At 41.5% G+C, this 12,157-nt stretch overlaps 1 protein-coding gene across 1 annotated transcript in view; it reads right to left on the bottom strand.

Moving 5' to 3' along the window:
• LOC124307063 (acetylcholine receptor subunit alpha-like 1) overlaps window positions 1-12,157 on the bottom strand; it is a 105,822-nt gene that overhangs the window by 31,281 nt on the left and 62,384 nt on the right. Inside the window, 2 exon segments of the mRNA XM_046768380.1 lie at window positions 9,135-9,311; window positions 9,314-9,422. Coding sequence (XP_046624336.1) covers window positions 9,135-9,311; window positions 9,314-9,422 — 286 coding nt within the window.

The following is a 12,157-nucleotide window of genomic DNA, read 5'->3' as shown; positions in this document are numbered from 1 at the left end:
CGGTATTCAAACGAAATTTGAATATGGTAACGAGATTAACGTTATACATACGAAGCTTTTCTCCCTGCATGTATTCACAGTTACGAAGTTATACGTCGAGGTATATTAACATACGGCTAATTCGAGGAGACGACGGGCTTGGAGAATTATTACGAATCACTATGAATCGAAATTGGAAAAGTAATTGCTTCTTCCTACGGCGGGTGATTACATCTTTTTGTTATTCTTCTGATCTTCTTTCTCAAAAAGCGTGACAGGTCATATATCGAGTACAGCATGAATGCGAATAAATTTGCGGATGCATACATCGGCACGTGCGAATTCAGACGTTTAAATATCGTGTGTGACGTACGCGTCTGTGGAAATACGAGGCATCGTCTCTGATCGGATTCATTTTCTACTTTCACGAGTAAGCAGAAGAGGATTCCAATCACCGGAGCCGGAGGACTTGCTATTTCTATTTCAATTTCACCGTTCCAATTATAAAGACGACCTCGTTTGCCAGAGATTTTCCCACATTCCATCGAGTTCTCGTTATTGATACAAGGAGATAAAAAAAAAAAATCATTCCCGCATTATTCCAGGGAAATAAAGTATCGAAGAATTGAAATATCGGGAGGGTTCATGTGCGCAGAGTTTCAGGAGAAGACGACCGTGCGTTTTTTTCAGAATCAATCAACAATCCATTCCTCGCGAAATTAGGGCTATCGGGAAACTCGTAAACGTCTTCTGTGTGTAGATGCGGGTGTAGGTGAAGGTACACCTGCAGAACGGACGAAGCTCAGGCGGCACATCGATATATAATCGCGGTCTGAAAATGGAAGGAAGAATTTTCACGTTTGTCACATATAATATTGCCGTACGATGCGACGTATTTTGAGACCATTTCTTCTAAAAATTTCCAATTTCTTTATCGTTATATTAACTTATTATTGTTTCTTCTCTTAAATGACGTCTTCTTCGTTCGACAATTATTTATTACATCTTCCGTCGCATCCCCTGTATATGCGTATATACGTACAAGTGTACCTGCAAGCACTTGGTCGAGTAACGAAAAAGTAAATGAATTTATTTACCCGACGGCAGAGGAAAATTGGAGAGTAGAAAGTTGGTCGGTTTTTCCTGGACGGCGCGCGGACGCCTCTTTGGGAGGAGAAAACATATATCGTCCAGCTATCTATGTATACTGTATGTATACATATTCCGAAGCCTGGGGTCGTTCTGGGTTTTTGAAGGATTCTCTGGCTTCGTGGAGTCACATGATACTTTCTCTTTCAAAGAAATTTTCATCCGTACATGTAGGAAATACCGTAACTTACGTGTGTGTATATTATACAGGCGATGTATATATTACATACATACATTCACCTACACGTACCTATCCAAATGCAATATGAGCGGGGATATCGTGGCGTTAAACTTTTTCATTTTAACGTCGGAAAAAGCATTGTTATACTTCTTTTTATTCTTTCAAACTATAGCATGGGTTGCAGAGGAGTGAAAAAGAAGTTATACATAAAGAACAACGTTACAAATACGTATGACTGGAAAAGAAGGGAAGGAGAAGAAAGAAAAGATGTAAGATGGATTGACGATGTAAACTCAAGATGAAGAAATTCGTAATAAAGAAGACACGGAAGGCAAAACTCGACGAAATTTCATCTCAAGTACATCATTGTTGAATACGTGTAAGAAAACGTTCGGAATTGGGCTTCCTATAAATTTATATTATAATCAACGCCTTTAAGCCGTGTATAACAAGCTCTCCAGTTTTCAAACTCGTACGCCACTTAGTCTTATATTATACAGACGGGATGGTTCGTCCGCTTATCACGTGCCGACGAGATCACGCAGGCTGCTTGTATCTAGGAGGGCGCGATTTGCGGATCCGTAAAAGCTAATCCCACAAACAGCCGAACCCTGCGGTAATAAAGCGATCTGTTTTCAAACCGAGGGATGAAAATTACGAGCACCCCGTCAATCCCCTTTCCGTCCTTCCTCCTCAGCGAAAAATGTCGATTAGACGGACGTAAGACGGTAAGATGCGTTGTCACTGGCCTTATTATTGCACACGATTACAGCGACGCACATCGTGTTGGAAATCTCACACCCATACGTCAAGGCATGCTTGCAATATACCGCTGCACACACTTCGTACCTGTATGCGTGTCACTCATAAAAAATCTAAATCACCGTCACATTTTTTTCCTCACAGCCGGCTCGCGTGACGCCGTGTAGCGAATATTAGTTTCATTATGCAAAGTTTTTTCATTGCCCTGATGGGGGTTTGCGTAACCGCGGTATAAGGTACCCGATGAATACATTATTTCACGCGGGTTTTATCACAGCCGAAAAAGAGGAGGAGTAGGAGGAGGAGGGGAACGAGCAGACCAAACTTCCTGCCACTCCTCAAAGACGCTTCTTATCCTCATCGTCATTGTGAACACGCAGGTCGTGTTTCTTTGCAGAAAACGGGTCGCAAGCTGCAGATCGCATAATAGGAACCTGAAATGAATTTGTTCTTTGGTACTTTTTTTTTATTAACATTTCTTTTCTCGTTCTTTAATTTTTTTTCTTTTTTTTATGGTTTCAAATTTCTATACCGAATGTATCGCCGTCCTCGTCAAGCTACAAGTATAAATCCAATTTCTCATCAAACAAGTTGCGAACTTTTGTCAGTTACCGGGCACTGTCAGAGCTTCTTGATGTGCTTCTTGACGAGCGCGGTAAGTCGAGACGTTCCCTTTGCGTCAACAAGTTGGTCGACCACTTTCTCGGAGAAGCGCGTACCTGAAACCGTGCAATGCCCAACGATATTCGAAGAAAAAGTCCCTGAGGACTCGAACTGAACCAGATATGTCACAAAGTTTTTCTTGCAACATTTTTTCAGATGTTTACCAAGTAATTGCATGTATAAGAGCTAAAGCTGTCTGATATAATGCAAAATATTAATTTCGACAGCGACAAGTTTTAACCGTAAACGAAACAATAATTACCGATGGATCCACTACTTTTGGGACTGACATATTTTTGTTTTTGACTTTACTGCATTTTTTTGTAATTGCAACTTTTCTTCACGCGTGGTAAATTAGACCGTCTATCTGTAGTAGCGCGCAGTATAGCTGCAGTAACTTTAACAGAAAACTGTAGTAACTTTAATGGAAGACTGCGCCAGTCCCTCGACACTTTGCCAAAGTTGTAGTTAATCCAACAGAAATTTTTTTTTTTCCGTACAGGCAATTTTTCTTTCAGGGCTTTTTACTGACTGGAACAATTGCGTCGGGAAAAATAACTGTAAAATGTATAATGTGGTATAACTAGAATTATTCATCGGGAGATTGATCAATTTTTCGTTCAGTTGCACGTATCATATAGGTACAAGAATTTAATTAATCTCACAGCTTTTTTTCTAACGTTTTCGCTACACAGAAGGACAACGCGTATAACATGAATTCTAAGTTGTACTTGAACACTCCAAAAGAAATAACAAATTAAAAACTGTGGAAACACCGCAAGAGTTGATAAGACGTTTGATTTTGAACTATTTCTCTACACTCGTTTTAATTAGAATTAATAACTTGACACCTATATATTCATGGGTCACCGTAAGCCATGGAGAGAGAACCTCACATATGCCACCCTAACCCAGAATTTCTCGTCGCAGGCCGAAATTAACCCGGGTTTTCAATTTTCGACGTATTTATCATTCACCTGATAAGGGTTGATAATTTCAATGGTTTTTGGCGCTTCCGCTTTGAGGGTATTTATATTTGCCATGTACTCTGTGTTTTTCTGTATTTGCCCCGTGTACATATAACTTTCAGTCCCGCGCTCTTTTATACTGCCTTTTTTAATTTTGGAACCCCCGACGTTGTGGCATTCTTTCACTTTTTAATGAAAAAAATTGAATGGAGATTGGGGAAAAAGAATTTCCGCGTGTAATATGATAGCTGCACATATTTGCCTTCAAGATTCGAACGTTGCCCACTGACGAGTGGCTGTGATAAAAAAAAATTACTTCATGCGTGGTAATTAAAAATCTTAATTGAATTCAGTGAATGCGGACGTTCGGTTGACAAATTTTTGTTCCGGTTTTGTCGCCTTCACCTTCGCAGCCACTGAATTAAATTCTTAATTGAATGAATCACTGAAAATATGGGCTTGAATAAAATACGAAATACCGTGCCTTTTTTCTTTCTCTTCTTTCTTGCCAACAATACGCGTAAAGAGTAGAGAATAATTTTGGCGAAAATTAAGCCTTGAAAGCCGTCTTGGAATCGAGCAACCGAATCCAGAAGGACCAAGTGGATATAACGAAATGGTATTGTTGAAAAAAACTGGTTCAAAACGCTAAGTTGAAGCGGAGTCTATTCGTTGGTGAAAATAATGAGAAATAATAATGTTATAGTAAAAACGAAAGCAAGGGATAACGGCACGGGGCGTCGCAATGCGGAAACTAATTAAAACCACAACGTTATAAAGTAATTGCTCAAAGAGTAAACAAGAGCGCGTCTCCTCTGCCGGGTGAACTAATTGTAAAATAATTATAATAATTAAATACTGTTTAAGATCCATGCGATGTATGTATGCAAGTAATCATGTACGTGTGTACATGTATTTTTCGAATATAAGATGTAACGTTCAAAACAAGGAGAACGCTCAAACCTTGGGTCGCGGAGCTTTCTCGAATTTTTTTTACAATCTCTGCCCGAAGACAAAAGAAAAACCTTTCACCGTATAATTATTTTTAATTCTCCTCCCGTTTATCTCGAGTTGCCAAAGTTAAGTTCCAAAAGAATTTATCCACCGCTTCGCCGAGCTTAACGTCATAAAAATCATCTATAATTTCAAAGTAAGAACTTTCCGCGACGCTTCCAACGTATACACTTCTCAACTTTTGAAACTATTCAAAGTCGCTCACTTATGCTTGAATGCGTTTCGTATTATATACTCTATTTCAGAACTTAACATAAATTGAAAAGAATTCTCCACGCCTTTGGAAGATTCCGTTTTATACGTCAGAATGGCCTAACCAGATAACAGAAAATTTATTATCATTGCATTAGACAAAATTCCTTTCGTTGAGAATTTCATTCGGCAAGCCTACATCAAATTGAATCGAATATCTCTATACAGCGTATATACATGTAGGTTATACCTGCGTGCACAACCGAACATACCGCGATTTTATCGCCTATAAAATCGACGTGTATAGCTTTACGATCCTAGAAGTTGTCTCTCTTTTTTCTTCCATTCCCGCCGTACATACACGCGACTATGTGTATGCGTAAGTGTGTGTGTGTGTTTTTTTTTTATTGTCTTCGTTTTCGTTCTCTTCGCATCTCTCTTCTCCTTCCTTCAGGACTCAAAGACACGGCAGGCGCGTCACAGCTTCGAGGGCCGGGAGAGGGTTGAAGGGTCAAACTTGTTCTCCGCAGGGAATCGCTTTGAAGCTTGGCACGAAGAGTGAATAGAAACGAGAAACGTTCGAAAAGCTATTTTCCACCGGAGACAGGTTGTCTCGTAAAACTTTGCGAGGCTAAGATAATTTATTACGCCACTCAGGATTTCTCCTGCAAACTCATATCCAAACTTTATATACATAACAAACATCTATACGTGCTTTGTTATATATTATGACTGCAATAAACACAGCTAAGGTAAATACAAATTCACCGGATTTGAAATTCTATGCGTACAACTTAAACTTTACAGTTATAAAAATCCACCCGCCACTTGGTAAATTACATCACAGAACGAAATTATTCCTAGTCTCTTTTGTTATTTGTCCTTAAATTTAGTCGATATTTTCGTGCTGAAATAGTATTCTCAGAAAAACATGATGTCTTATATAGTAAAAATATCTATTTCTCGGGGTGAAAATCGTCAACCCTTCGCTAAGCTCACGATTTTCAAAGAAAGGACGTCTACGCCTCAGTCTCTTCTCTGTCACTCCGTACGAGCTGATAAAAACAGAATCAGATTCAAAGAAGGCTGCGCGTCCATCGCGAAATACGGAGAGCTAATAACGATAGGTGAAAATGTTATCGCAGACGAGTGAGTTCCGCGATGCAAATTGCGGGCCCTCGGGTGCGTTACGGTCCTTTTAAGCTCGTTACGCCGGTTCTGATTACTCGTGGGGAGGATGCATTGCAGGTGGGTTCCACAAAAGACGAGAATTTATTCGCTCGTGTGAATGCAGACGCGTGTGTGCGTGTCTGGCAAAAATTCCGGGTAAAAGTTCACCTCGATATAATTGGCGCGGCGCTTAGCTTGCCAATTCCGCGGACATAACCGCTGCGTTTGAACACTGCCCGATGAGATTTATCATTGGGCAAACAATGCTAGGCGGCGGAAAACTCGCGTACGTATTTTGGCACGCAAGTATTGAGCAATTATGTTCAGTTTCTGACCACGTAATTTTTTATCCGCTTTTAGAAAAACGATATAGATTTCAAATCTCTGAACTTTCGCTTTTCGATCATCCGTGGACACTGATATTTCAGAGGACCGATGATGAGGGGAAATTTCATCATCCGTATTGCTCTCGGGGTTGAGACGGCATTATCAATTCAAGCTCGAAGTTAGTCGGAAGGAAAGAATTTCGCGACCGTGTAACGCCAAAAACTCTGCTTCGACCTCGGCTAAACGCTATCTAGATTTGCAACTTAAAATGTATTGTACGACCACCGCTACGGCACCCCTGTGCCATGGCGGTATGGCATGGGGTGGTATCTTGATGGGACTGCGCCACCCCGCGTGGAAAACAACCGCAGCAGTTTGCCTTGGCGTTGTTTCGTTGATATAATTCGCAAGGCCATTAATATGAGGCTTATCTGTACGCGAAGTCCGTGTTATATCCTTCTTTGTATTATCTCTTCTATTTCACGTGGTTTTTTGTCGTTATTTTTTGTTTTTTAATCCTTTTTACGGCTTCTTTTCTCGGGGATTTACTCTCATTTCTTTAGTTTGTTCGTTTGGTCCAATGTAAGCTTTTTCAATTGCTCTTTTTTAAATCGACAATTCTTGTACTTCTCTGCATTTTTCTACTCTTGTAGCGATTTTTATCTCGAGATTTACAAAAATGTTTCTAGAAAACAGGGGGATTCCGTTCAACCACTATTATAATTCTACAAGTATGGCGTATGTAAAACCCTTCTCGGATTACTCGTTACTGCTGATAAATTCAATATTCTATCTGTGTAACGTGCGAATGAAAATTTGCAAGTCAACTCGATTACCTTGTAATGAAATTCATGACCAAAGAAATGGAATGAAATAAAAAACCGTGTAATATTTTCAGAAGTACAAAAGTAGGTTTAATCGTATCTACATAATATTCAGAGTTTAATAAATAATTCAACTTCTTGTTTTACCCTTACGTATTAGATTGCGAAGAATTGACATATTTTCATTTCACACACGCGTTCTGATATTTTTGTTCCTATTTGTCGTCAGTATTCATCACCGTATGAAACGATTGGAGCTTTAAAAAATTGGCGAATGTTTTGAATAAATATTGACTATTATATCCATAAAGCTTGAGAGAGTAAATTGAGAAAATTATGAAAACGAAAGGGAAGTATAATCAAATCCAATTCTTTCGATGGCGGTTTTTCTACGGGGATTCGAAGCGCTCAGGGAAATCTGATGGAAATTCATTAAAGTACAAAGTTGATTAACCCAGTCGGCTGATGTTCGCCATTATGCCACGGGTGGCCGGATCGGTTTCCCCTCTTCTGTTCTCCTACAACGGATTCTGATCTCCTACGACGAGATGGCAAGCCTGCAAAAGTTAATAATATCGACATATTCCCTGACAAAGGAAGTTAACTTTAATAGAAAAAGTAAAGCGAGCTTCTCTGCCCGCGTTATGTAATGCACGTCACGTTTAAGCCGAAGGACGCTTTTTCATCTCCTCGCCCCGCGGAGCATTCGATAATTGCATACCTGCAGGGTGTACACGATTCGAATTAACACCGCCTTATCTCTGCGTACATATATATATATATATTACTGAAATCTCTCTCTCTCTCTCTCTCTCTCTCTCTCTTTCTCTCTCTCTGAAGCTGCATTGTCATTTCGCGATCCTGTGGGAGGCTGCCCTCGGATTTTCCCGCAGTCGTGTATAATCCTCGGACGTCCAAAGGATTGTGGAATTCAGGAGGAGTGGTAGTAAAACTTTGGCGACAGAATAAAACATCGATTCCTTGCTGCAAAACTGTAAATTAATTCTATGCAGGTTGGGAATAAATTGATGAGAAAAAATAAAGTCGAGGGGATTTACGCGCGTTTATTATTTCCCGTGGGAGTCTGCACGTCGGTTAATACCTACAGAACTAGGTAAGCGCCTTTGTCATATACTAGGATAATTTCTATGCCACCTTACCACGAAAGCAGCAACACAATAGATCTCTTGCCCATTATATAACTCGGTCACTCTTGCAGTGCAAGCAGCATCAACAGCAAGGACGCACATTCATGCTTTTCACACATATGATTCGTGTATGTAGGTACGCGATTCATCCCGTCTTCCTCTAGCGTACAAGCGTACGTGTGTCGATGGACCCACAACAATGGGATCTGGACAACAATGCGATGAACCTGGCATCCCACCCGCATGTTTTACACCATGGGTCATTTCTAATTTAAGACGAATACACTATCGAATCAGTAACGAGTTGTTCCATCTTTGTTTCTTTTTCAATTTCTTTCTAATTACGCGCTTGAATCATTTCTTTTGCCTAACACGATCTTCTCGGTAGTACACACTAGTAACATTGTTCTGAAACTTAAACTAAAGATCTTTAGCTCCGAGAATATCCGACGTTTTTAAATTTATATTCTCGTTAACAACCGTTTATCTAAACATGAAGCTAGTCAACAAGACCAAAACTATGACTCTGCAAAGCAAGCCATTTATTTCCATGTTATATTTCTCTGAATTAATCAATTATCAGAATTGCAGGAGTTCACGTTACACAAGAGTCAGTATTAATAATTGCGAGGCGGACGCGAGGTTGATCTCGAACTTGAAGAGTTAGCGACGCGGGCTTGAGGCGGCGGTTGCGTCGGTAAGCATATAGCCGGAATTACGAGGTGAACGAGTACTTGACTCGAGAATCTTTACTTACTACATCGATCAGTTGGGAGAGCCGGAGGCCCATCTTGACTGTGAGTCGGTCGCTATTGTTGCCGACGGGGCGTATAAGGCGGTTGTAGTTAGAGAGGAGGTCATCGTAGAGTCGCTTGGCATCCGGGTTCGCCTCGGCACCCGGGATCGCCGGAACGAGGCACGACATCGCCATCGCCATCGCCAACAATCCCCCCAGCCTGGTCCACCACCGCCCCCAGATTTCACCACCGCCATCCCGACCGCCTGCCGACCAAACATCTCTATGCATCGTACGCCTTGTCCACCCCTGAAACAACCGATAAAAAAACTTTCGTCAAACTCGTGACCGCGGTACCAAATGCGGGATATTATTAACCACACCGGTTCTTTGTGCATCAAAAACCAGTCACGGTATTCATTGCGCAAAGTATGTCGGAGGGGTGCGTTCGTGGAAACTTCAGCCTGAATTGCAATGACGATGAAACGAATTCTGGCAAGGGGCAAGGACGCCGTGCGTTACACGTATATTGGGGGACACATAAATGCGGTTCGTTATCGCGAGTTCGTCTCTCCTTTGGTTTGGACAAATTGAGGTTCGAGGTACATAACGGCAGGAAGTAAGGGTTGGCTGAAATTTCTAGGATATCTCTGCAGGATGCGGGGGCGGAGCTCAGCTTTGAATCAGCGGTGGTTCATGATTGGATCCATTCTTGGAAACGGATCGCTGTAAACAATCTGACGAGCACCTGGTATTCGTGGAAAGAGGATATTAACTTAATTTAAATAACATAGAAATAATGAATAAGTAAACAGTGGGATTTAAAGACTCTTCAGGGCGGATCAGCTTTCACTTGAAAGTTTCAGCTCAAGAAATATAATAACCCAGGGAAAAATTAAGCCCGGCTTTGGTCTATCGCTCAAGTCAGAATGGACCATCTTTCTCTGTTACCCGATGAAAAATGGATCCCTCTCGGATACGGCGTGTCGATTATAGGTATACACAGAAACGCGGAGTCGCTTCATTGCCAAGACTCGAGGTCCTCTCGTCGGGTTTCGGGCTTCCTTCTTATCTTCTGGAGTCGCCGATGGGGCCAACCGTTCTCTCCCGGAGATAAGACAGCCGCCCCCTTTTTCACCCCCTTGCACGGTGGTCATTACCAGCAACCCTCGATCCTCGCCTAGTTTCGCGCCGCAGCAGCGTCTTTGTCCTCTTCGGCTAATTGCGAGAGAATTTCGTGCAGCGCATGTCACAATAGTTTCTCAATAGCGGAACTTGGATTCGACGCTTGTGCGGTGGAAAATCTGACCTGATCAATTTTGTGCGAATCGCTTTGCGCAAATGAATTTACATTCTTGTGACCTTGTTGCTTTTTCTTTAGTTATCATTGTACACGCTGATGTGAACGCGTTATTGCTAGAGTGTATTTTTTAGCCACAAGTGATCCTTACCCGTCTCGAATTTTCCAGCATTTTCAATCGACATTTTAATTTTTCGCTTTAATATGTCGCATGTTGCCCGACTATTTCGCTACCGAATAGAGGGAATCCTGGTTTCTGTTACTGCCGGTTATACGGGGTTAAAGAAATAGCATATGAAATAAATGACTCCGTACACAGTATCGCGAATGATATATTTCAAGCGTTTCCATTATCCATTCGGCGAATCGTGGAATAATGAAAAATCGATTCGAAAATACCCTGCGTATCATCGTTAATGGGAATATTCAATACATCACAATATACGTGTACGACCACGCAGAATTATCCCCCTTGAGATTCTCCTTCGAAGAGTGCAGAGGATTTTTCCCTCAGCGACCGATTATTTTCCGTCCTGTCGACGGTCGCGAGGCGTCGACGTCAGAGTATAATTGTTTCCTGCCGTCGATGTATCTCGATCGTTGAGGCAGAAAGAATCACGCTCCTCGCTCCTCGTGTGCCGTTGCCTGTTGGATGGGCTCGGGATTCGACGGGTCGTTCGGGTCGGATGCAGGATTGATGGATGGTCGCGGTTCAGCTCATTATCGGTGCTATTATACCGACTTCCCTAGGATCGTTCGATCCTCTGACAAATGACAGGATATAGAAGCTGTCCTCCATCACTTAACCGAGTGGTCAACAACCCAACGAACAAGCTCATCTCTCTCTCTATCTCTATCTCTCTCTATCTCTCTCATACTCTCTCACTCACTCTCTCTCTCTCTCCCATTCTCTCGAGAATTAACCGCTTGTTCTTCCGTGTATCACGCAACTGGTTCCTTTTTACTCCCCGATATGATCGTCGATTTCCCGAGTTACCGACTCCTCGTAATTCTTGCAGATACCACGGATCACTTGCTATCGCAATCAAGTCGAATTGCTATCATGTAACGAATGTAGTTCAGAAAACGTGATTCATGCTGATTGTGCCCAAGACAAAATGTGGAATTTTGTTTGGGGAAATAAATTTTTCTCCACCCACATCACTCGTCATTTAATGAATATTAATTGTTACATTTTTACTTCAACTATGCTTGACTCAATTTTCTTTCTCACTTTTATCTTTGCCCTTTGAAATACTGCGATCGTTGTAACGTTCTGCTACCATTATAAATTATCTACACGTACAATGAACATATATTAATACAGTGGTGCCATAATCTATGTTGGAATGGTGGTGCACATCCAGTACACGTATTTACAGGCCCACGTTATCACTATGTATTGTCCTGAATGCTTTGAATTACCTCTCAAAAGGCGTCCACTGCAGGACGTGTGGTACAAATGAAGGATTACCGATCTGCAAACAGGGCGCCGCAATAATGGGCACGTAATTATCGATTCAGTCTGATCTGATAGTTCCATACACCGATGATTCGCATGATTATCACATCAATACAGCGTTCAGACGAATGAAAATCCGACGGAGGTGAAAGGCCGACGAATTTCTTGAATTAAAATTGCATTGGGTACCAAGCTTTCAAACCTCTAGACCATTGATGGTGGGTTATGATGATTTTCGAATTCAACGGGTGTCTATTCTAGTACTTCAACCCCCGAAAATCA

The sequence above is a fragment of the Neodiprion virginianus genome, chromosome 6 (genome assembly GCF_021901495.1).
Source record: "Neodiprion virginianus isolate iyNeoVirg1 chromosome 6, iyNeoVirg1.1, whole genome shotgun sequence".
NCBI lineage: Eukaryota > Metazoa > Arthropoda > Insecta > Hymenoptera > Diprionidae > Neodiprion > Neodiprion virginianus.
The sequence above is the reverse complement of the archived record's forward strand: the minus strand, read 5'-3'. Positions and strand labels throughout refer to the sequence as shown.